Source organism: Oculina patagonica, chromosome 1, assembly GCF_052425735.1.
Source record: "Oculina patagonica isolate OP01 chromosome 1, crgOcupat, whole genome shotgun sequence".
Classification (NCBI taxonomy): Eukaryota; Metazoa; Cnidaria; class Anthozoa; order Scleractinia; family Oculinidae; genus Oculina; species Oculina patagonica.
The window spans coordinates 4,701,944-4,728,349 of record NC_135758.1 but is presented as its reverse complement, the minus strand read 5'-3'; the positions used below and the strand labels follow the sequence as shown (position 1 = coordinate 4,728,349).

The window sequence follows — 26,406 nt, the reverse complement described above, 5'->3', positions numbered from 1 at the left end:
TTCATGATTCCAAGTATATATCGAACCTTTTTTCTTCAATTTATCAGATCAGCCACTCATCTATCATGCTGGAAAAACTGGTTAAGGCAAAAAAATGTCAGGCACTTTTCGTGAATGTGTTCGCTTAAAAGTGGGTAGTAAAATATCTTTCCCCCCTCTCCCCCTGTTCAATGTTGTTTTACGGGATTTTGCAGTTCGGCCGGCTTTGTTTTACTGACATAACAACATTGACAACATTGAAATGGGGGAAAGGGGTGGAAAAAAATGAGCTGTGATACCCAAATAAGTGAAAAATAACAGTGTCTTAACAGTTCTGTCCATGATTTTAAATTGACTTCTGTAGCTATTCTGAATGGAATTTTATTAACTACAGTCGCCGTGTAATTTTAGGATTTGATTTCTTGTAAACTGAAGGTAAATAAACATGTCGGTGTCTTGTTGCAACTTCTCTTGATTGTCTTCCGCCAAACAGTGCGTTATTATTTTTTTTTTTTGAAACAATGTCTAACAAAAAAAACATTATATTCAATTGTTGTGATAACAGGAATGGTCAAGCTCTTGTTTAATCATTAGGACCTGGAAGTGCCGGTTACAGATACCTCCAAGGGGTACTTGTCAAAGTTTATACGGGGAGACACCGCCCAACCCTTACCGTTTTAGATAGCATTTTGACAGGAAAGTTAACCCTCACACAAACCTTCCGGAGAAAATTTTACCCCTTTCACTTAAGAAACGAAACATTTAGTTTTTTAAGGGGGGAGGGGTGGGCAATTACGAAAAATAATATTGCACAAGAAAAGTAGGAGAAAAGCACAAAAAAATCAAGCAAGCCGGCCAAGGATGGTGCAAAAATATCTTGCATATGATTATGTTGGTAAAAAAAATTCTTACAAATACCATTGCAAAAAACAACGATTCTTTCTTACAAGAAATTGCCTACCCACCCCTTTCCCCCTAAAAACATGATCCGTTCTTAACTACAATAATCTTGTAAGTCAATTTGAGATATTTTGAACGAGCCTTTTTAATACCTTAATGGCAGTTTTTCCTACTCTTTTATACACCTCCAGCCTGAAAAAGGCCCTTTATTCGGTAGACCCTTTCATAGTCTATAATATGTAGTACCACCCGAGGGGGGGGGGGGAGATCCCTCTACCTGCTACCAGCTGGATTTTTGTTCGGTATTCATGAATATCATGCATTCCATGCAGCCTTCTGCCAGTTGGAATTCTTTTCTATTAAGCCTACCATGGTTCATTATGATCAGGAACTGTGGCAAGATTATAAAATGCGATATTTAAACTCAAGAAAAAAAGCGTTCTTAGATGTTTAATTTCTAAATCGCATTTAACTCGCCCGGCCGTAATGATGATGACAGAATAAAACAAACCTGTTTATACATAATTCTATAACTTAGTACAAGCCTTTAAATTCAGTGCAGTGCAAGAAAAATTTTTTATCTCACATATTTTCTATCCATATATGGCAAAACTTTAGATGTTTGAGCTCGTTGATCTACATTGTACTAGACTGTTCACAGAGCCTATTTTTCCGTGAAGTCGTTGCGTTTGATCGTGGAGTTCGACGGGCCGCCATCTTGGTCCCTGATTGGAGCGAAAACTGGGGAGAGTACAAAATTTTTTTGCTCGTGTTCAGGAACCAAGATGGCGGCCCGTCGAACTCAACGATCAATCTCTGCGACTTCACGGAAAAAAGGGACTGTGAACAGTATTTCATTGTACCTGCTTTCTATCTATTTTTAAAACTAACTTTTTCTGATTACAGGGAAAATTATTTGACTTTTTTTTTGTAAACTATCGTTTTCAACAGTTACCGCCATGTGTAGGTTGAGTATGGTTAGATTAAAATCTTCTGTCATTTCGTTTACACTGGTTTTGGGTTTTGCATATTTTTCATACATATATTCGAGTATTACTAAAAATAAAAAATTGCCATTTTGAACCGCGTAGGCCTGGTGTTGCTCGGGTAACCTTCGTTAGTTCTCGGTAGTTTTCGGCAATTTTCGTCATTGATGCCGTCGGCTGAAGCTCAAATCAATCTGCCCCCTTGCTGTTCAAAAGACTTGTTTGCTCTTTGACAATTTGAATAAAAATTACTTTGCCCAAACATCTCAAGAACTTTAATCTTGTCTAGCTGATCTGTAGCCTTGAGGCAAAGAAAGCGAACTAGATCTTATGAATAATTAAACTAATATTTATCACCAATAAAATAGCTACAGGCTAATAATAATGAAGTGTTTTCCTTCTGTCTTCTGAATTGCATCCGATAAATTCCCTTTACTCTCAATAATATGCTCTAAATAGATTCAGCTTTCTCGATTTCTTTCGAACTGGAAGATTTTGCTTCCGCTTAGAACTTTTAAATGCATGTACACTAAAACCGGAACACCAGAATTTCTGGCACGATCACCTTCATTTTCCCAAGTCAGTGTCCTGGTGAGCTACCGCTGACCGAAGAGCCGGCGGATTCTGACTCGAGATTGATAACAATCAATAATGTGTATAGTTTTTGTGTGACTAGCAATTGGTCAGTGACTGACCGAAACTAATCAATATCAGTAGCGAATTTTACTGAATAATTTCCATTGAGGAGTTGCTTTTCCGATTAAATTAAATGTTCTTCGATTGAAAATTTCGCTCCAGAGGTTAGATGGTGTCCATCAAACTGACAGACTGTGAACGATTAATGTTGGTTAATCCTGCCTTGCGACGCGCGTCTCTCGTTACTCTTCTGGTTACAAATTAAAGAGGGAGGGGAGGGACGGTAATAACTCTACAACCCGCCTTTCGTAATTTCTAATACGAGCTCCTCTATAAACAGAGCATCCATCATCCAGGTCTCTGAGAACGCGTTATTTGATGTTTTTCATTCCGTATCCCCCCGTCGGTTTCAAATTTATCCCGCATTCCGCCTTCATCCTACTCCTGGGTGTGTATTTTCATCCCACTCACGCCGTTGAAAATTCATTATCAGTCCCACGTCCCGTCTTGATTTTAACCTCATCCCGCATCCCGCCAAGAAACTCCGTAACCCTCATGATAATTTATTTACTTTCTCGGAATTTCCTTTCTCTTGGATGTTTCGTAGTTTCACTTTCCAAAGCAAGCCTTGTTGTGGTAAGTACAACTTACTTTGTCCTCTACCTTGAGCAGTTTAAAATATATAGTACAATTTTGATACTCACGGCATTCATAAGATCACAAAGTGATGATCATGCGGAAACTTAAGATTGCTACCACGAAGGAACACTTTATTGTAGAAAACTCATTGATCAATTTACATCAATATGCTTGGGGATAACTAAAGGAAACCCCCTTAAAATTGATCAAATTGTGTGAAGTATATGGATAGGGTGTTCCATCTCGGCCAAAAATCGAAGTTGCAACTCAACATTACTTACTTCTGGCATTTCATTAAAAAATAAACAAAATAGTAGAAATGCGATTTACAGCTTTTTGAGAAGCAACTGGGAATTATGTTGTTTACGTAAAAAGTCAAAAATTAAATTCTCAATCATCCAGTGTGTTTTGGAAAATGAAAAACTGACACTTCCTTGTAGGATCTAACTAGAAAATTTCATTTTCTAATTTCCCAGAGCAACGAATCACGGATTTCAAGTCGTTTTACTTTCCAAAGCGAACAGTATAAAATGAACTTGACAGCGTAGTTCTTTCTGTGCAAGGTATACGAGCTAGTCAGCTTTCTGAGCTTTAAACTATTGTTTCAACATTGGCGTGGTAAGTGTAACTAACCTTGTATTGTATGCGTTATTTTTAACATTTGACCGAAAGATATGTATTTTCAAACTATTTGTAAAGGGAAACGTCTTGTGGCAATCAATAGTTTACATAAGCGACGTGAATGCGTACAGTCAAGCCCAAATTAAATAGACACCCTTTATAAAGCGGACAGTAGCTTGAAATAATGACATGATAGCATGCTATAGACCTCCAAGACCGCTTAGATCTTTGTCACCAAATCGATTGCTAAATCATATGAAAGCACACGGTGTCAGAGCGTTTAAAATAGCCTCTCCATTATTATGGAACTCTCTTCCAAACGAAACAGTAGACAACTAAAAAGTGGCTATTAAATGGTCATTTCGATTGTTTAAAACCTGTATTAACTGAGCACTTGTATTATCCTACTGCAGCTTGTGTATTTTCATCCCATATCCCGCCGTTTAGAATTCGTATCCCACATCCCGCCAAGCTTGTGTGCAACACTCTACAAACCTTTTAATCACGGTTGCTTGTATGACTTAATGTGATTATTAATGTCCTTTCTCGGAATTTCGAAAACTACCCCGAGTGTTTCGTAGTTTCAATTTCCAAATTAAAGCAAGCTTCGTCGCGAGAAGTACAATTACAACTAACTTTGTCCCCTACTTGGTCTGAAGACAATTAAGGCCATCAAAGACAGAACTGATCGTGCTCAATCAGTTGTAATTCTTAGTTAAAATTTCAAAACAGAAAGTCCGTGAATTTACTATTTTGTGAAGTGAAGTGAAGTGAATACTTTATTTAACCTCGGATTGTAGAGTAGCTTTTAACATAGCTAATATCTCCAAGCATTTCAACAGTACAACGGACCACAACACCGGGAACTTCGTGCCCTACTCTTAACGATAAGTGTGTGGGTTCTTTTACGTCCGGTCTCCCCCTGCTGACCATAACACTGAAGATGCAGGAGACGGGGCCTACGGTTTATCGTCCTTATCCGAGAAGACTAGAATATCTAACCATTTGCAGTTGTAAATGCAAAGGCAGCACATTTTCCTCAGTTATTTTAAGACCCTGAGTGTTGGTCATAATCTATTTTGCATGATTTGATCCGTGTTTTCTATGGTGTTCCATCTCCATCTCCGAGTACATGTTTCATTGTGTCATTTTCCAAGGAGAACTTTACCGTGGTAATTACAACTAAACAAGAAGCTTGAGAAGCTTGAGAAGCTTAAAATCGAGCAGTTAATAATTAACTATCTTCTTTGACTTGAAAGGCAAGGTACAGTACAGTAAAAATCGTTAAGAAAAACAGTCACTTAAGGAACACTCAGTCGGAGGTTTGCTTAAGTCACAGTCTGCATGAGCCGTATTAGTGTGTAGAACATAAGGTATCTGGAATGTTTTCAAGATTGCATTATTACTTTATGACACAATGGTCTCAATTTATAAATATATTTCACACAATACAAATAAACGATTGAACTAGACGACTAGAAAATATACTTTTTTAACACTTAGCAAAGTGCAGCCTTTTCGCAATAATTAATAAAGGCGGGGTTTTACCTGAAGACCATTTTTCCAACGCTTTAGGTGGCTGACGCATTTCGGTATTTTCCAGCCCTTACACTTTGATGGAACAGTACAACAACTCTTTATCAGGTAACTACTATTGTCAAGAAAATGATCACAACTTGTTGACCAGTGATAAGGTATTTGCTTCATACCATTACTGTAATAGCAACTGATGAAGAATAGTAGTATTGACCCAAAGTATAAGGGCTGGAAAATACTGAAAACCACTTCAGCCGCGTTTCAAGAAATCTAAAAAAGCTTTACTATACCTATCCCATATATCTTTGTCTTGCAGTATTTTGTTAATTTTTGGGCGATTTGGGGGGATGTCTGGGGGACGGACAGAGTGCTCTTGCGAGGGGGTCAACTGTTTTGTGGTGTTTCCATTTTTTTCTTCAATCCATTCTTTAAATCTCTTAAAATTTTATTCAAATTCAGGTAGAACCCCACCTTAAGTTTTGTTCTTGTGAGAAAACAACAGAAGTCAAAGGTTGCGTGATATAACCAAGCATAGATTTTAATTATCCCTCCCTTTCCCTCTCCTTAGCCTTTCATCCCCACCTGTCCCTCCCTTTCTACTCCCATCCTCCCCCTCCCTCTCCTCTCCTGCAGTCTTTTACTCCACCCTATCCCATCGAGCTTTTTACTCCAATTACCTCCACCCTCACCAACGTTTTGGGGGAGGGGAAGGGGGTGGCGCCAACAAAGCGGAGGTTTTAGGTGACCGTTACACAGTAGTCCGAGATCTGCATATGTCATGCAGTTTCCGCAAGCTCTAGAAGGCATCTTCTTTTTAACACACACGCCTAGGCAAGCTCCATCTTAGGTTTAAAAATTTATATTGAGTTACAAATCTTCAACAAAATCAGCTTAAACCAGTTGAATGGCATAAAAAGAAAATTCATTTCACGTCAAAACAAAAAAAGAATATAGTGGAAAAATGTAGTTACGTTCTAATTCACTTCGCTCAACCGAACGTAAATTATTTAACCCTTAAATTCCCGTAAACAATCAGGCAAACAAGAAATATGGCAGGATTCGCAAGCGGATCCAGATTATGAGAAATCACAAAGTAAATGAGGCATTGGATGAATAATTAGGTCTTACCGCAAAAAGGCTGATTGGCAACACTACCACCAAAACTCTGTTATTTTCCGCGATCGTTGGCCGCCTGCTCTTTCTGGCGGCGTTTTCGACCAGCCGCCTCCCTAGCTTTCTTAAGACGTTTTGTGTCTTCTGATCCCGACGGAAGCTCGTCATACTCGTATTCAGTGACAACTTGTCAAGCATCTTTGCTCTTATCGGCGATCTTTATCAGCTTCTACCTCTTTCAAATGAGTTGCCTACCATCCTGTGCAAGATTTCGGATGCGCTCTTGATTCGGTTGACCTCGCTGGCTTTCTGATTCAATATTTTCCAAAATGGATTCTATCGCAGCATTGAGCTCGAACTGCTTTTAGTCTCCTTTGAACTTAAACTGGACCACCTCCTTGTTGATCTTGCTTTTCCGTTCGATCTCAAACTTATTTTCAAGGTAGTCCTCGAACAACGAAAAAACCTGGTGCACTACTGCGCCGTCAGGTTGATTGCCAGTAGTTGTTCCCCTTGATGGGAGAACTGGAGCAGAAGATGTGGAAGATTCGTCTTTAGCACTCATCAGGAAGATAGATTTTAAAACTAGCGAAGTATTAAACTGCGTGGATCGCAAGCGTGAGTGAATATTCAACGGTCGAAGAAAATATAAATATCAGGAACTAACCAATCACAGGTAATATCGCACGTAAACGTGCGACACCAAGTGCAAAAGAGTTTAGCATAACTAATTACTCTGAATACCAGCGGAAAATACATAAGCGTTTTCACAGATCAGGGCTTTCAATAACATGGTTTTGGAAAGTAAGCGGCAGGGTACTTTTCCAGCGCTAAACGCGCGAGTCGCCTAGGGGGGTCTGAGGGCATCTCCCCCCCCCCCCCCAAAAAAAAAATGAAATTAGATGCTTGAAATGCTATTTTCGGCATTTTTCATTCAATTCAATGTTTGTATACATTTCCTGACCGTTTCAGTATTCTTTTTTGGTTTTTCGTTTGTACGCGTACGTACTAATCTGTGCCAAGCAATTTGAAAATAACGGAAATTTGCCTTAATTTTGATCTCCCATACCAAGACCTTAGAGTATAAACCGCTAATAAAACAAAACGCACTTGATAGTAATTCTCTACGGTTATACACCTTGCAGTATTAACGTACCAACGAATTTGATAACAAACCCCATGTCGTACTATTAAAGGATTTTTGCTGATCAACATAGAAAATAAGTTCACAATGGTTTGTTCCCAAAACGTTTTTTACTGTACAGAGGGTCTGTATATCGACCTGTAACTTGTTTACCGAATCGAAAAATTCAGAACGAATCGACGTCTGCTCGCTACCGTGATATCATGTTGAAAAATTAGCTCGTTCGAAACCGTAGGAAAATCGTTAGAGACAGACAAGATACAGCCGTTAACTGGCAGTCTAGGAAAATCCTGAAACTCGTCAAAATGAGCCAAAATAAAGTTTTAAAATTTCTTTTATCAATATGGTTCTTATCTTTTTATTCAATTCTATGACCTGCTTTTATGCAGTACTCTCCAACAAAGTTTCGGGACGAAAGGATTCAAAATATTTCGTGCAGAATGTAATTTGATTAAGTGAATGTTTTCACATCTATAAATACTTCAATTAGTGAATGAAAATGAGAACCACTTTCAAATAGTTAATACAAAAAAATACCAATCAAATCAGAATACAATGATTATTAACATTGCAAGGTTTCGCTATTATGTCTCGGCAGAGATACTTCTTTTTTGCAAGTTCAAATGTATGCAAATTTCGTGTGAAATGTAATTTGATTCCACTGTCTTGTTTACAAACTCTTTCTTAAGAAAGTTGTATTTTCGTGAATAAAACCCATTGGCCTGTTTTATTTTCCTGATCATGTTTGTCTGTGATTTTTACAAAACATGTGGTCTTTTTTTTCGGAACTTTAAGTTGTGCAAAAATTCCTGTTTTGAACACAGATGTCACTTCCGGAATTTCTTATCAAAAGATGTAGATAGACTGTTTTATTTTAAAGGTGAACATATTAAAAACTCTTGCAATGCGTTTACAATTCGACTCAGACATTAGACACGGATTTCGTGCAGTATTTTTGCGGCATCTTTCCATTATTTTATTTATTTTTTGTCAAAGTTTAGGGTAAAGAGAGACGAAAGTAGACGGCCAAAGTTTGGCAAGTAGCCGGTTGTTTCGAATTCAATTGGTATTTAATTATAACTATTCGAAGTTTTCATTTTGAAGTCATCTTTTCATTCGATAGCTTTACCGATCTCGTAAAAATTCATTCAAGTTCACACCAATACTGTACATTGCCAATGTTTTGCTGACGTCTTGAGAAGTGCCTTACTAACGTCACCAGGCAAATCTAAAATAGATTCAAAACATGTTGTGCAAACATTCTACTCTTTGTGACAGGCGACTTTGACGCCCAACTGTGCGGAAATGAAAATCGACACACTTCTTGCTAAATATATATATAAAAAAAGGTTTTAAAGTGGAGTCCGCCTCAAAAAAATGTACCGCCAGATCACACTGCTATTGCTTATTTGTAAAAACCAGCAAAGCGTCTAGTTTCAAAGTTTACCACAAAAACATTGCGTGACATGAATGACGTTACCCCTTTTATTTACAAGAATAGCTTCAACTTGTCAAAGCAACTACAGTTTCACAATGGTGATTATTGGTACTTTACCCCTTAAGCTTTTTACTCTGTCCTCCCGCCGAAGCAAAGAAGAGAACCAGATTGCAGATTAGCCCAAAAGTCGACCCAGTGTGCCTACAACGATTTACTGTCAAAACTGAAATAAAACCGATTGGCCCAGGCTATCTCCGTCGTTTTTGGCCGGCAGGAGACTATCGTCTAGGACGACCAAAGGGTAAATTATAAATCGGCCACGCCCGATTAAAAAGCACAATCTGAGCTTAAACAAGCTTCAGAGAGAAAATATCGGGTGTGTGGTGAAGCGGGCTTCGGTGGTCATTTTCTCCGAACAAGTTTTTTAATATTTTTATCCCCCCCCCCCCCTCCATAGAAATAATGGCCCTTCCCTTGCAATTTATTATTTATACCCTATTAATATACATTAGACTCCGTGCATAGTACAAAAGCATGTGTTTATTATTCATAGTTGTCAGTTCAACTAACTTTGGTTGGAATCGCCCCACCCACCCACCCCTTCTGCTTACTCTATTAGCACCTTCGTGTCTTCCTCAGCGAGCTTGCTCGTCTGGATTGACTTTCCCATAACTAAATTCTAATAAGTATACAGGAAGGATAATGAACAATTTGTCTTCAGAGCAAGTCGGTCTTTCTATGACAGGAAGCTTTGTTACATGTAAATTCGATAAATAAATCGACAGCACGATGCAAACAACATTGAAAGTACTGGACTATTATTAAACCCGTCTGTACTTAACAAAGAATGGAGATAGAGAAGCATGTAAAGCATTTAAAAAAGAATTTATTTCTTTGGTTGTTTTGCACGAAGTTTGAAAGCTGGTTGTGATCAATTTCTGAATTTGTATTTGTCTTTGAGCTTCTTTTCGATTCTTTGTCTGTGGCTTGTCTTGCAGGGAAAGTCCCTCACTAGTGTTTCAATTTCAGTTATGATACCACTTTTGGTTTCACTTCATCAGGAGACGCCGGAAACGGAACACGGTAAGACTATATCTTACTTCAAACCGTTAATTGTTCGTGTCTGTAGCTCCGTATGTATAGCTCATGTTAAATACTCAGAATTTTTACGGTGAGAGATTCGAATAAAACCCTGACCAAATGGCAACGCAAGAAGACGCAAGTTAAAAACCTGCGTCCGCTTGCGACTTCGTTTGGCCAGGACTTGCAGGCACTTGCGTTGACTTGCGTTCACCTTGAGGGAGATCAAATTTGCACTTAAGTTAACGCACTGTTTTCACCGTTTGGCCACCCATCACAACTCAACGCATTTTTTTGCAGTTTCATTCAAATACTGAATCGCACCTCGTAGCATTTTAAATGACTTTTTGCAAACTTGCGTGCACTTGCGACTAAACTTGCGAGGCCGTTTGGCCACCCAGTGCAAGTCTGTACGCAAGTTGAATTTGCAACTACTTGCGTCCACTTGCGTAACCGTTTGGCCAGGGCTTAAGTCGCGTGACTGATTTTCGTTGTTGTGTGAACGCTAACAGCGAGTCACGCGAGAAGGTCACGCGAATGAACGCTCACTGCAGGTTACTTTTGTCGAGTAATTATTGGAATAGTTCCTCTTGTTCACGCGCAGGCTGTCAACAGGCTGAGATAATCGCATTATATTTTCACTTCATAACAGGCAAGAAGTAACATCACGAAAAATACAGCAAGGCTTTTCATACTACGTAACAAAGTAGACTTTGCGAGACACCAACACGACTAGAACTTATAGAGCAGGATTACAACAGTGGACAGCTGTTTCGCCCAGATTGGGGGTCATCAGCATAGTTTAGCAAATTTAAATGACGTTAGTTAAAAAGCCGACGCAAATAACAACTGAACAATAACCCGTGCACTGTATCAAGTTCCGCACTTTGAACCAAAAGTGTTGCCAAAGCAACCGAATCATATGTACCATGTGGTGTATTTCTTAAGTTACAATACTGGTGCCAAGTTTCAATTACTTTGCTTTAGTATTTACAGAGATACTACTGATTTTGTGTTTTTACACAAACTTCTTTAAAACTTATGACGTCATCAGTTATCTAGTTTGCATAATACAAAATCGCTAATATCTCTGGAACGGGAAAATATATCACAAAAATGAAAACACCTTCTTTCTTCATTTTGAAAGGCCTTGCATATTAGTTCAACTTGATTTTCATTTCATAGGCACTTTAAAGAAACACAGCATATGGGATCTGAAAGACCTATAATGATAATACTGCCAACGTAGGGGCTACCAGTAGATCTAATCAGCCAAAAACATAACAGACAATACAGCAATACTGATACAGTTGACTCCCGATAACTCGAACCTTGAAGGGATTTTGAAAATGGTTCGAGTTATCGGGAATTGAAAATAAATTACCGGAAATAAGGAAAAAAGGATGCTTACTGATTTTCTATTCATAGAACAGTGTAGACCAGTGTACATTTAAATAAACAAATTTAATCAGAGAATAGGTAGGCAGAAAGAGAAAAGAACAACACATTTTTTAATAATTGTCAGGTATACATCAGAACGTAACGTAAAACAAAGGTTATTCGATCGTAATCTGTAATAATGTTCGCCAGTCGAAACCATCCTTGTTTATTTTCGGGTTTTTATTACTTCTTTGGTGTTATTCTACGTTCCAAAACTATTGTCTTGAGGTCTCCTTCGATTTAAAAGTAATAAAAAATGACTTAAAATACAATGACCCTCAATAGTCAGTGCGGCTCGTAACTAGAACTGGATATCTGATGACGTCATGTTTTTCAAAACGGCGCTCGCTTCAAGGGACAATATAGTGGGAGAGTTTCAATGAGGGCGAAACAGCTCTTCACGTACGTTTGCAAACCTGCCTTATCAGTTATATTCGTGTTGGGGTCTCAAACTTGTGGGGGTGCAAAATGTACTTTTTTCACGAAGTATCAGCCTTGCTGTATTGTTTGTTATGTTATTTCATTTTTTGGCTGATTTCAGTTTTCTGCTATTAAATATGTTCTGTTGTTAAAGCTGATTTCCAGTCCGTACTGCGCAGACTTGGGGTTTGTTTTCGTTTTTGTTTTGAATTCGTTGAAACGTTACACTTCGGTGACAGCATACATGAAGTTTTTTAGTCCGCCATTACAGTTCGTTTCGTTTAAGAATTTCCGATGAGCTGAAACGTCGGTTTGAAATAGCGTCAAGGTTCCTCTACTCGTTATTATCTGTTCTGCAAGGATATCTGGCGTTAATGATGAAGAAAAATGTAAGTTTGTCGCGGAATTTTTTGTTTTGCTTGTAAACATTCGTTCGTGTGGGCTCACATAAACATTGCAGCCGAGATTACGCAGTACGGACTGGAATTCATCTTTAAATGGTGGGTCAAGGGACTATTGACATGACGGCGACATGACGGGTATACTCGTCGAACCTGTTAAGCCCGGGCCAAACGAGGATGATTGTTGATGAGAGTTCAACTCTCACTCTCGTTTGGCATGGAACTCTCATGTACTCTCACCGACTCTCGTGCGCTCTTATCGACTTTGTGAACGTGCTCAAATATTTCGTGAGAGTCGATGAGACTTTGACGGACTCTTGTTCTCGTTTGGCCCGAGTTGATGATAGTCGATGAGAGTTGACGAAAACTCTCATGAGAGTCAACTATCATCAACTTTCATCCTTGTTTGACCCGGGCTTTAAGTTTCCAAAATTTAGAACCAGCACCTTAAGTGTTGTATTTTCAGTTAACAAGTTTTTAAGGTAATCCGTGAATAAAGAGAAACCAGTCAGTCAAAAAAGAAAACAATAATAACGAAGTAACGTGCTTGGTGCACTTTCACTCCCACCCTTGAGTATCAAAGCTCTCATTAAGGCATCTACAACTTGGCGTTTTGACGAAAAAGTCTTTAATACGCGTCAAAAAAAATTGACTTCCGGTTGCCTTCTTTGACTCGAAAACGTCCGTGTACTTGAACTCCTTGGTGCTGAAAGTTTTCTGTTTACTGAATACATGCGCACTTTTAAATAAATTCAAAAATATATATTTTTTAAAAGCGTGCGTTCCTGTGATAGTACAAAAAACTACATGAGGATTGTGTAATACTAATTTTTCTGGTAAAAAAGCTTAACTTTATTTCAAGTAATACAGTCAACTTTCTCTAAAACGGACACCTTCGGGACCGACTCCAGCCGTCCGTCTTAGCGAGGTGTCCGTCTTATACGGAGTTTAGTTACAGTATAATGACTGAAAAAAGGCAAGGACGGGACCAACACCAGATGTCCGTCTTATAGAGGTTACTGTAACTTGAATCATTTTATGTTTTTCTTTTCATGGGTTGTAGGTAGTCATGAATGACATAGAAGACGTTGTACAAGCCATCTGTATCAGCTTAGTTGTTGCTTATTTCCTTCTCAACACTGGCCGTGTTCTTAAAGCCATCGAGATATGCAAAGAATGTTTAACTTTCCTACATACTAAAGCACAAAAGAAAGAAAATCAATTTGGTAAAATACTTTACGGCGGGATCTATAATACAATGTTCAGTGCATATTCTGTCATCCCTGATTACACAAATGCAATAAAATATGGTAGAAAACTTCTTGTCATTTACTGCGACCGTGGTGACACAGCCGAAGAAGGGAATATTACCATAAAACTAGCCAACATATATGAACGGCTGTATCAATATGCAGAGGCAAGAGAACTTTATGAGAGAGCGATCAATATCATGAAAGAAACTGGCGACAGAAAAAGACAAGCATACGCTTATGGAAAAGTCGGAAATATGTCTTTTTGTGTTGGCGAATATGTGAAAGCTAAAGAACATCTGAGGAAAGCACTTGCGATCACAATTGAAATTGGTGACAGAGAAGGAGAAGCAACATCCTACGGAAACTTAGGAGCTGTGTTTATATCACTTGGCGAATATGACAAAGCTAAAGAATATCTTGAGAAAGCACTTGCGATCCAAATTAAAATTGGCGACAAAGGAGGAGAAGCATCAAACTACGGAAACTTAGGAACTGTGTTTCAATCACTTGGCGAATATGTCAAAGCTAAAGAATATCTTGAGAAAGCACTTGCGATCAGAATTGAAATTGGCGACAAAGAAGGAGAAGCAACAGTTTACGGAAACTTAGGAACTGTGTTTGGATCTCTTGGCGAATATGTCAAAGCTAAAGAATATCTTGAGAAAGCACTTGCGATCAGAATTGAAATTGGTGAGAGAGATGGAGAAGCAACAGTTTACGGAATCTTAGGAACTGTGTTTCAATCTCTTGGTGAATATAAAAAAGCTAAAGAATATCTTGAGAAAGCACTTGCGATCAAAATTGAAATTGGCGACAGAGCAGGAGAAGCAAAATGCTACGTAAACTTAGGAACTTTGTTTCAATCTCTTGGTGAATACGATAAAGGTCAAGATTATTACGAGAAGGCACTTGCGATTGAAATCGAAATTGGTGACAGAGAAGGAGAGGTAGCATGTTACAGAAACTTAGGAACATTGTTTAATTTCCTTGGTGAACATGTCATGGCTGAAGGTTATCTTAATAAGGCGCTTTCAATAAGTATAAATATTGGAGACCTTAACGCAGAGTTTCACTGTCTTTGTATCCTAGCAAGAGTGAAGTTGTCCCAAGGAGAGAACGAGAAAGCGTTTAAACTTCTGCTTTGCAGTATTAACAAAAGTGAAAAGTTGCGTGGTTTTCTGAAAGAAAACGATGAATTTAAAATATCATTGTCAGACGCCCACGATATTCCCTTCCGGAAACTGAGTGTACTTTTTTGTCTTTCTGAGTACCCTAACAATGCTCTTTATGTGTTAGAGCTGGCACGGGCTAGAGCCCTAACAGACTTGATGGCGACTCAGTACTCAGTTGAAAGGCAAATCTCAGCTAATCCACAATCCTGGGTTGGTATTGAGAATATTATGAAGAAAGAAAGCAACTGCGTTTGTCTGTACATTTCTTATTATGATCAATATGTGTTTTTGTGGATTCTCAAAAGAAGTGGAGTCATTCGCTTTCGAAAAATAACAGTAAATGAAAACGCCATTGGTGCCAAATTAGTTGGAAGTTTGACTGATTTTTTTGATAAAAGCTTCCGCAGCTTTGGTGTTTTACCCGAGGAGAGTTGCGAAGACCGATCTTTAAATGTCATTGAGCCAAAATTGAAATCATTCCAAGAAGAGAGCCACGCAGCTTTGCGACTTGTAGAGGACGACGATGAAGAAATTGAAAATTCCGAATCAAGTCTTTCTTTGTGTTACAGAATGCTCATTGCCCCTGTGGCTGACTTACTTGACAGGCCCGAAATCATCATTGTTCCTGATCGGTCTTTGAACAAAGTTCCATTTGTAGCGTTACGTGATGAAGGAGGGAAGTATTTATCAGAGTCTTTCAGGATCCGCATCGTTCCTTCATTGTCTACTCTCAAGCTCATTCAAGACAGTCCTGCAGACTTTCACAGTCAGACTGGTGCACTGATAGTGGGTGATCCTGTGGTTGGCTGGGTGCTTTACAAGGGATGCGTTGAGAACTTTAAACCACTGCCTGGTGCAAGAAAGGAAGCGGATATGATTGGAGAACTGCTGAGCGTACAGCCCCTGTTAGGACAGTATGCAACCAAGCAGGCGGTACTTGAAAGGTTACATTCAGTGAGTTTGATACATTTTGCTGCACATGGAAATGCTGAAAGAGGAGAAATTGCCCTTTCCCCTCTACGTCTCACTAATAGTATTCCACAAGAAGAAGACTACCTGTTGACAATGTCTGACATTTCGCAAGTTCGACTGCGAGCTAAGCTGGTGGTACTTAGCTGCTGTCACAGTGGACGTGGACACATCCGAACCGAGGGAGTTGTTGGAATCGCTCGGGCGTTCTTAGGATCAGGTGCACGTTCAGTACTGGTGGCACTGTGGGCCATAGAAGACAGAGCGACAGAGCAGCTGATGCGTCGCTTCTACGAGCACCTTGTTCGTGGGGAAAGTGCAAGTGAATCTCTTCACGAGGCCATGAAATGGATGAGAGGTAACGGCTTTGCCAAGGTTTCCGAGTGGGCACCGTTCATGCTGATTGGAGATAACGTGACATTTGAGTTTAATAAATAAAAGTACGTAAGCTTTCTTAAATAACTAAACATTTCGCATTTCGGGTTGTAACCGTGGAGCTAATGATGTGTAACCACGAGAAAAAGTCAGAAAAGACTTATTAACGTTTCAACGCAGGCCCGTAGGGAGGGGGGTTGTGATGGGTGCGTCCGAAATCCGCTGAAAAAAATATATGAAAATACATGAATAAAGGGAAATGGTATTTCTGTACTTCCACTATTTACGTTCAAAATGGTCCTTTGGGTTGAAGGTCCACCGTTTTTACATTTGTGTGGTATATTTTGGACCAAATTGTGTGATTCTAGGTTAATTTCAACGATACATTTTACCTAATGTCCTTCATAGTCGAACCGTTCGAAGTACCATTAATATTCCCAGGCGCTACCAAAAAGAAATGAGACTGGGTACTTGTTGGGCTCGGAAGCACCCAAGAAGGTTGGAGCTTGCCACAGTGCTACTGCTATGAGATCAACAAACCGACTCTGGCTGATATATGTAATTACCATTTGACAATGAAATGAAAAAACCTATCTTTTTCCTGTCTTCCTTCTATGTACTGCCGTCATTGTTTACTAAGCAAATTGTAAATTACGTTTTCAAGGCTCTGTTTCGAAAAATATGATTTGAATTTAAAAATGTACCAGAATTATTGTCCTTGCTACCTTCACTTTTACCTGCACTTTTTCCTAAACTGTCTTTAAACCCCACGAAATGCTGTCCCAGATAACCTATTTTTTTTTCAAAATTTCCTGGGGGAGGATACCCCTAAACCTTCCCTACGTTATCGTATCGCGCCTGCGGCGCTCAAGATTTCGCCCGGAGGCGCCCCCCCCATGCAAAATCCTTGTTACCTGCCTGCAACGGTTCACATGTTTGGACTTTTATCCAGGGGCGTTGTCTCCGCCTCATGGCCTGTCTTTTCTTGTGCACATAATAGTTGGTCAAAACAACATGGGAAACTTAAAATAAGAAACGCCTAATGATACCTGTCCAAATTTTCGCATTTTCTCATGTGCTCATTTTGGGAAATCTTTTTCAAAAGTTTTTAAACGTCGAAGTAATTTTCTCAGCGTTCAATATATCACCTGATTTTGGATGGATCACGTGATGTTTTTACACCAATAACGTACGTGAAAATATTTGATGGATTATAGTATTATTTTTATATATTAGCGTTAGTTGGTAATTTATTTTAGTTGTGTCCCCTAATCATGGTATGATCAGAAGCGATATGCTTCGGGTATGAGCAAATCCCATGCTATAAGGTTTTTTGACCCTCTAATAAAGTTTTCATTCATAAAGAGTTATACTACACACAAAAATGTACTCTTAACATTACCCAAAACTGTCAGTGAGTTAATTAAATCAATATTCTGTGTTGTATGTATATGTTAAAGCAGTAAGACTGCTTGCTTTCGGTTTTTAACGATTTTGATTGCTGACTCATCTATATTAAAAAAGTCGACAGAGACCGCTTGCGGATCTCCGTGTAGAGATAAAGTGAAGTGTGAAGCTAATTGCTCGTTACTAACAAATAACGATATCGTCTTATTATTTCCGAGATCAGATTTGTTGTAACCTGTGTCTGCGCATTCAAGTCATGGCGCAGCAAAATAATTCCTTTCCTGCCTCCTGATCAATATTTTAAGCAACAGGTTTTTTGTTTAGGCACAGCTGTACCAATCCAGATAAACGGGAATTTTGATTACCATTGTGCGACTTTTTGGTGAGTTTTTCGTTCTTTAGCCTGTTTTGATCATGACTTCAACAAATGACAAACATCACAAATCGACTAGTGTTTGTTCTTGTAGTCCTAAGTTCATCTCTTCTAGCGCGCTTGTAAATTGAGTGCAAAATTATCGTCTTTTTTCTCTTAAATCGCTTCCGGAAGGCGCAAAACACGGAAAGCGTGAATTGTCGCGCGAGGGGTGTGAGGCGTGTGCGTCTCTCTCCAGACTCACTCTCCGTCTTTACACTCGCTCCAGACCTTTCGTTCATCGGCCACGCGCGATCGCAGAAAATTACGAGTGTTTTGCAGTCTTGCTTGAAAATAGTCAACTGGACATCCGCTGCTAGTTAAAATTCTACAATTTAACTACTTGAACCGGGCTACTTGGAAGAAAGTTCACCAATCAAGATGTTAATTGAGAACAACGGATGGTGACTTTTTTAAACAATAAATCACTTGCGTTTAAGAATAAAAACAAAAGTTCAGCAACAAAATTTGAAAACCCAACTAACTTCTGAAGATGCAGCCCTCTTGGGAAACTTTGTGACTTTTTTGATTGGCTAGTTTCTATCTTAAACGTGGAACGTTTTCAAGCTGAATGTTTCAAGTAAAATGAAATAATGATACTTTGTCTCACCCTCGAAGGATGGGATTTACAGAGAGTATACAATATACCGGAGTAGATAGTAATTCATGTAAAACGCACTTTTTTGTCTTCACGTGGTTACAAAAATTGTTGTAGAGCTGTTGTCTAGATGCTTTAACGTCATTGGTCGGTTTACGAAAAAGATAGCCATCCATTGTTCTCAATTAACGTTATGATTGGTCAATTTTCTTCCAAGGGGTCTGGTTCGAGTAGTCCTACTGTATGTTTTAGAAAGAAGCTAAAACATGTTCGAACATCTTTTGGCACCTACCAGTATAAGAAAAACGTTATGTTCGTTTTAGCATTTTATTTTGATTTACCATCTGCGACATTCTAATGATTGTAATGTAGATACATTTTAGGTTGATATTTTGATGTATTTCGTAAATTTAAATTTTAATCTTTGGCTTTTATCAGAAGCATTATAATATGCTTCTCTCTTATTTATCACGTCTGTTGTTAATAGTACTTTTTTGAATTTTTAAATTGTTATCTAATTATTTGTAGGAGTGCCACTTGTTCTTTAAAACGGATATGTGTCGACCCTTAATAAAAACATTTTTCATGATTGTATTTTATTGTATACAATGTCCCTTTTCTCATTGGTTGAGGAGATTCCCGGTATGCATTTCACTAGCTAATCTGCTAAGTGATTGGTGCGCATTCATGGTGGGAATGCATGATTTCCAAGAGTTCACTGACGATCACGTATATGGTGCCTGGGCCATGTGGGCATCTTGTAAACATAAACACAGTGAGTAAAGCAAACATATGTTGATTGTGTCCCGCGCAACGGTGCTTTAGTTAATAGGGACTTTCGCATCAGAGTGCGAGCACGACTTTTTCGATTTTTTTTTTATGACAGGAAGCTGATATGCGAACTCGATAAATAAGTCGACAACAGAATGTAAAAAAAACAAAACACATAACACTATATATGTAACAAAGAACGGAGAGAGAAAACCATGTAAAACACTAATAAGTACAAAGGTATTTTTTTGGTTGTTTTGTACAAGCTGGTTGTATTTCATTTCACTATTTGTCTTTGTCTGTCTACGTCGCTTGACGTCTTGCAGGGAAAGTTCCTCAGTGGTGAAAGTTCAGTTTTTTTAATGCATAAAGTTCATTAAAACAATTGAACGGGAACATTTAACAAAGAAACCTCCACTTTTCGCAATAAACGCAACAACTCAACGTAACAGTGTATGGTTAACTTTGGATCCAAGTCCTCGGCAACCACAGGTCAGGAAAGCCTTGAAAAGTTGAACTGTTCCATTTTCAACAGGCTTCTTGCCGAAGCGCCTCGAAAGGGGTCTTGGCAGTTCAAGACGTAAAATATGCGCCATCTTTTATTTTTAGATGAGCGAATTTAAACTCCATCTGCTGTTGTTTAGCTCGTCCCCAATCTTCCTCAACATTGAGCCAATCTCCCTGGACGTGCACTTTTCTCTGTTTGCTGCGTCAGCATCCGCTGACCTGTGCTGTGCGCCGGCGTTGCTTGATTGAGCCGCGCGGTCACGTGGTTCAATGCGCTTGAAACTTCGTCTGCGGCTGCTGTTTCGGCGGAGAAGACCTGAAAATCCCATGATGCAGTGAAAACTGTAGGAGTGTAAACAGTTCTGCCGGAAAATGAATACAAAATAGATTATAAGCTAATGACACGATATAACGAGCTGTGTCGTTAACTTCATTGAAAGTTCATAAAGTTTTCTATGCAGAATCATTGCTCTCTATATAAGCCAGTTGCAATTCACAATAAATAATTGAATTAAGACGGCGCATACAGACAAACAGATGACATTTGCGGCCAATTCCAATGTCGTTTCTGTATGCCGGTGTGACCAACAGATGAAAAGCCGGCTAGTTTCGCGGAAACCTATAATAGGATTTATAAGAACCATTGAACCACGCGGTCACGTGGTTCAATGCGCTTGAAACTTCGCATTGAACCACGTGAACGCATTGAACCACGCGGTCACGTGGTTCAATGCGCTTGAAACTTCGTCTGCGGCTGCTGTTTCGGCGGAGAAGACCTGAAAATCCCATGATGCAGTGAAAACTGTAGGAGTGTAAACAGTTCTGCCGGAAAATGAATACAAAATAGATTATAAGCTAATGACACGATATAACGAGCTGTGTCGTTAACTTCATTGAAAGTTCATAAAGTTTTCTATGCAGAATCATTGCTCTCTATATAAGCCAGTTGCAATTCACAATAAATAATTGAATTAAGACGGCGCATACAGACAAACAGATGACATTTGCGGCCAATTCCAATGTCGTTTCTGTATGCCGGTGTGACCAACAGATGAAAAGCCGGCTAGTTTCGCGGAAACCTATAATAGGATTTATAAGAAAAGGAAATAGTTTGCCAACTGAAGTATAGAACTCTTATGAATAGATGAAACTGTGTGTTGATATATTGCGGTTTGTTTATACGTGTTTATATTTTAATATTAGATCTTTGCCGAATCGAAGTTTGAGAGGGGAAGAATGTTTCAATATAAAACTACTTTACGATCTCTTCTTCTTCTTTTCTTCTTTTGAATACGAGCGGATTTCTTTGTTGTCTACAAGCGTCGAAGTAATGAATACTTTTTTTTGTCTTTAACTATTTCATTTACGTATAAGAAAATCTAAGAAGACAGTTTAAGTTAAGTCACATTCGTACGCACACATGTCAGTTGAAATCTCCTGAAATCTACTGTATTTTGCGCGAATCTTTCAGTTTGTTTGCAGGCTAAAACATCTCCTAAAATGACACTAAAATTATCTCTTTGACTGAATCGACTGCGCTTAGCGTATCACAATTTTTAGGTAGAACTCGTTTTCAAAGCAGGATCCAGGCGGAGAAAATTTTGTAAAGCAGTATACTGTTTCTTTTTTAAAGACCATCAATATTCACGATGACATGGAAGGGATTTTGAGGAAGGTTGTGTTCAAAGTTTAGAACCACAAATAATATCTTTGTCAAGTTTCTTGCATTGGAAAATGTAGTAGTGTTTAAAAAATCAAACAAATTGAAAACGATTTGGAATTTTATTTTTTGTGCCTTTGGCTTGCTGAGGCGTATTCCCACTAAGCCGGTTATCTCTAATTAGCTCCTTTAGCAATGTTTTCAACGAGTCAGTTTTGTTCGGAAATGTCGCTGTTAGCGCTCACACAGAACCGGAAAGAAACTTAAGCTAACACAACAGGTTTCAGTGGATAATGACTTCTCTTTTCTGGCTTAAATTAAGAAGATTTGTGGGTGAAATTTATATTATTATTTGAGTACAATACGTCGGATTTGTAAAAAGTACTTGTATTTATATTTTCATAGGAGTGATTCAGTTTAATTTACGAAGTTGAATAACCTTGTACAATGTACAAAAACCTTGTATAAAAAGAAAAGAAACCTAGATGATAACATCCCTTTTCTCACTTCGATATACCACAGAAAGGAGGAAAAATTCTTTCCCAAATGATGTGTGATATTTTATAGGTCGGTCCGGCCTGCGAAATTGTCCTTAAATTAGTCAGAGTTAAAAGCCGGGACCTGATTGATTCTATTATGAATGCTTAACTAATAATGCTTCAAACAGTAAAACAGTTAGGATTTATAAAGTTAAATGTTAAATCAGGTTAAATGGTGATGTTTATAAACTGCATGCGACACAGTTCAAATACGTGGACAGCTCTCTACTCCCGCGCAAAAAATCCGCTGCTTCTGATAAACATATTAAATGATTCCCTTTCGATCGAGATCTAGTCAGTCTAGTGCATTAAAATTACAAAACCTTACCTCGAAAATTCAGTCGCTGTAGAAACTGCCAACCGCTCAACCGTCGCGCGTTTTCCTATCGTTCCGGCCGATTCCTTGCAAAATTATGATTTCAACGCCAGCTCGCTCAAGTATTTCTGAGTGTTGTGAAAAACATCGGCGCTTTGTTAAGCCTGTTTATTTGTGGTACAGAATGATGTCATGCTTTAGGAACCGGAAAAATGTATCCTTACGTATTTCCACTTTTCAATCGGTGCACAATTCTTTCTTTGAAACGAAACGTGAAAATAAATGGGATTGCTGTCAGGATAAACACCTCATCTTTTTATTCCAACACCGAAAAATTAAGAAAACGTCCCTTCTAATTTTTTCTGCTTTATTGACGTTTATGCTTTGTCAGTCTGACGCACCGCTAAAAATCATCATTATTTTAGCAGGGAAATTTTGCGATAAATAGTGACATAATGTACAAAGAATTCCAAACTTGTACAGCTGGCTTCTGTACGCGGGTGAAAAGCTTCATTGCGCGTGCGCTCTGTTGCTTTTGCCTTGTCTTCGGTTATTTTTGGAATTTACTGTAAAAAATAAACATTTTGTGTAGTAACTGGGGTATGCAACCTCACCATCAATTTATTGCAACCAGCTTACTAAATGACAGGTTTTGAAAAAATGCTTCCTTATTTCTCGAAAGGCAATTAAAGTCATGTATATCCGCATTAATTTTTTTGCCTTGACCTTATTAAAGACGGATATTTACTCTGTCCGCGCTTTCGTATTTTAAAATTGCTTTCTCAGCGAATCCTATGTTGCTTGGAAACCCACTGAGAGTTTTCTTGCGGTTTAGATGGCTAAAAAAGTAACAATTCGGAAGGAAACGATGATATTCAGTTGGTTTTTCGTTGCAACAATAGATTTAAGGGATAGGAAGTCCCACCCTTCCAAACAATACGATAAAAACAAAGACTTTTTGGATGGTTCACAGTTAATCAGTAAACATTAAGCGCTGAATTCAATATTTTGCGGTCGAGACTCGCTCAAGGGAAACTGATTAAATTAATCTTGTTGTGAACCAAAGAAAGTTTTGTGTTTCTGTAGCTCCGCGTGGCTCAATCGAACCTCGCGAAAGCTGCAAGCGTATCAAATAACGATTTCGCCTTGTGTTCATGTTTCCCTTCACATTGCGGCGTCTAAAAGACGTAAATTCCGGAAAAATCAAAGACTTTTTCGGATGTGTGCTGCGTTTTGTCAATGGTTAATTTATGGGAGGTGAAACCAAAAAAGAAAACTGCAGCCTTCAAGGTTTGCGTTATAACTTTCCCGGCTAAATATAAGAAAAAAATTCCCTTTTCTTCAATCTCAGTTTTGATATAGAATGTTAAACGTACCGTTTTACCAAACAACAAAATTGAAATAAATCTGCACGCGTTACTATATTTGATGCTTACTTGTCCTGGCAAAAAGGGGAATACCCTTTCATATGAATTAAAAGTGACTGCAGAAATAATTAAAGATTTTCAAATGAATTTTCAGTTTTGGTGGTAAATAACCTTTTAGCAGGCTTCCTTTAAGGATTTTTGTGACATATTATTCGTGAATTCTATATTGTTAAGACTTCTTTTTTGCTTGTTATGGTCAAGTAATACGCTTAAGTAAAAAGACCTTTCTGAGCCAAAAAAGTATCTTTTTCCCGCTCTCTAAATGACTCGGACCCCCGAGAGGATAAGAGAGTAAGTTATAATATCGCGAATAAAAGAGACTCTTTCACAGACTGTCCAGAAATCTCGAATTGGTATCTTTTTCTTTTGAATTCATGCCATTAAGCTCAGAAAATCGAAGTTTTTAGAAACTTTTACACTCTTTCCAGCAGAGGGCAAACAACAGCGAGCACTTTGTCGATATAATCCGATCAAGTGGCTATGAAACATCACCATACCCACCGAACATTCGTCAAGAAAACGTCTTTGGTCGCACAAACTACAAATCCTCGATTTTATTTGCGGCAGATCAAAATAGTTAATTGTAAACTTTGTTGGTTCAGTGGTCAGAGCGAAATAAGTTCAAGCTTATGCTCTGCTTAAATATAGGAGGATAAAAGATCAAAGAAATAAAATGAAAACTGTGATAAAACCGCCAAACAAGATGAGAATAACTTCCTTGAAAGTTCAATGAATTTTGAGATGAAAGTTTGCGTATACATTAATCGGACAATATATTGGTTTGATTGTGAAACATATAAGAGGTGGCAGATAATAGTTATGCTATAATGACAAATTTATGTCGTTCGTTTGTTATAACAATGAGTTCTTTGTTTATTTCACTTACACTGAAAAACGTTAGAGTGAATATAAATTGTGACAGGTCACTCGAGAGACAAATTTAGAAAATATTAGAAAAAAAAAACAGCCCTGGCTTACCAGTTTGGATGCCGGCGGCCATAAAGAAAATCAGAAAAGCAATATATTCATTTAATATATTCAATATATTCGGATTTTTTTTAGATATTACATGTAAATCTGAGAATGATTTGAAAAGAGCGGGAAACTTATGGGAGTACTGAATGTAAGCGTGGCGATCAAATACGCCAACTGAAGGCAGGGCTGTCATAAGCGTTTCTGTTTATTTCCCAAACGAAGCAGAGTGTACCGACTTGAACATTTAGATTACGATTAATGTTGGTGAGGCCCAGAATACGAATCGAAACGAATTATGGACGACAACTTTGTATCTAGTGTTATCGTAGAACCATCCTCGGAGACCCAGGGGCAGTCAGTGGGGGCGAGGATGTCGTAGAACGAGCAGTTTTTTTCGTAACGTCACAAGTCGGATTTCTAAAGTTGAGGTCATATTATTGTAAGTTGTAGTCGGTGAATCGAAGTGGTGGTATTCTTTTGCTTAACCATGCAGTCAGCCACATAAAAATAAAATTTTCTAGCGATAAAATAGTTAATTATAATTACACTCCGTCAGTTACGCTAGGTTTTTTGAAATTGTTTAAAACTTCGTCGTTGGTATATAGCTACTGCAGTCTTTTGTTTCATTTTCTCAAAGTTGGTTTCTCTTTACATCTTTCAAGCCTTTCAGTTTCTTTGCTCGTATAAATCGTTCAATGCTTGATCATTGTACAGATTGTACATAGGATTCGGTGTAAATTTTGAATCAATTTATTTTCCATCCTGCAGCCAAGGCTTGATAAATATTCAGACTTGTACAGCGATCTTGCATTTGTTGATGTTATGTAGCTTTTTTAAAGCGAAAATTTGCATCAAGACTAGACAATCGCGTCACGCCAGTCCAAGACAGAAGGCTCTAGCATTATTAAATTTTTAAATTGTTTTCCGATTAAAGAACTAGACTTACCTTAATCTAAACTTCGTTCAAAGATGCAGAGTCCCTTTTGCTCAAATGTATTGAGGGTAATTATCTCTGCTGCGGTCAGTTGAACTAATTTATCTGCCTCCTTTCGTGTGTAATAAATATCGTATATTCTGTTGGTGATGTAAGGTTCAAAGCATCTATTCACTAAATGTTGATTCAAGTGTGACATGGTATTTATTTCACCCCTCATGTCATGTTACTCGTGCCTGCTGGGGCAAGCACGTGGGAGGTTATTTCCCACCAACAATGTCACGATATGTTTAAAAAAAAAAGAAATCGGATCATTTTATATGCTAACTTTCTCTACTAAATAACCTTAGAAGAAACTAATGCTTTTTAGTTTGGCTTAAAATCGTTTTAACCTAAAGGGCCGAGCAAGTCATTCCTGGTTTTGCGTACAATTTTAGTGATATTTTAAGGGAAAAATATATAAAAAGATTGAAGTAACCCGAAACAAGATTTATAATTCTAAAAAGAACAGATTCTGCCTTTTTGCCAAAATCTCGTAATTCAATGCTATTCTGATCGCATGAGAACAATTACGATTGATCACAATTGTGAGTAATAGTGCCCTAAATAAACTATTTGATTATGAATTATTGATAAGGGAGATTGCCCGATTTATGACAAGCCCACACAAAATTATTCCTAATTCAATGCAATGATTTTTGTTTGCCTTATACCCGCTTATACGGCTTTATATTTCTTCGAGAAAAGTTCTTGTTGGA

General features: G+C 38.3%; 4 protein-coding genes across 6 annotated transcripts in view; 3 read left to right on the top strand and 1 right to left on the bottom strand.

Annotated features, from left to right (window-relative positions):
- The window catches only part of LOC144652372 (uncharacterized), a 107,687-nt gene extending 91,001 nt beyond the window's left edge, over window positions 1–16,686 (top strand). For 2 of the 3 annotated variants that reach the window (XM_078512479.1, XM_078512421.1), the window contains 2 exons: window positions 9,991–10,075; window positions 13,397–16,686. In XM_078512479.1, the coding sequence (XP_078368605.1) occupies window positions 13,403–16,165 (2,763 nt within the window). In that variant the 5' untranslated portion in view covers window positions 9,991–10,075; window positions 13,397–13,402 and the 3' untranslated portion in view covers window positions 16,166–16,686. The remainder of the gene's footprint in view (window positions 1–9,990; window positions 10,076–13,396) is intronic. The other variant, XM_078512552.1, reaches the window with a different exon arrangement.
- LOC144648597 (uncharacterized) overlaps window positions 1–26,406 on the bottom strand; it is a 701,885-nt gene that overhangs the window by 481,723 nt on the left and 193,756 nt on the right.
- Window positions 1–26,406, top strand: part of LOC144649639 (uncharacterized) — a 187,879-nt gene that overhangs the window by 147,584 nt on the left and 13,889 nt on the right. The gene's annotated exons all lie outside the window — the stretch shown is intronic.
- Window positions 3,732–26,406, top strand: part of LOC144650602 (uncharacterized) — a 141,595-nt gene continuing 118,920 nt past the window's right edge. The window contains exon 1 of the mRNA XM_078510359.1: window positions 3,732–3,758. The gene's annotated coding sequence lies outside the window, so the exon portion shown is untranslated. The remainder of the gene's footprint in view (window positions 3,759–26,406) is intronic.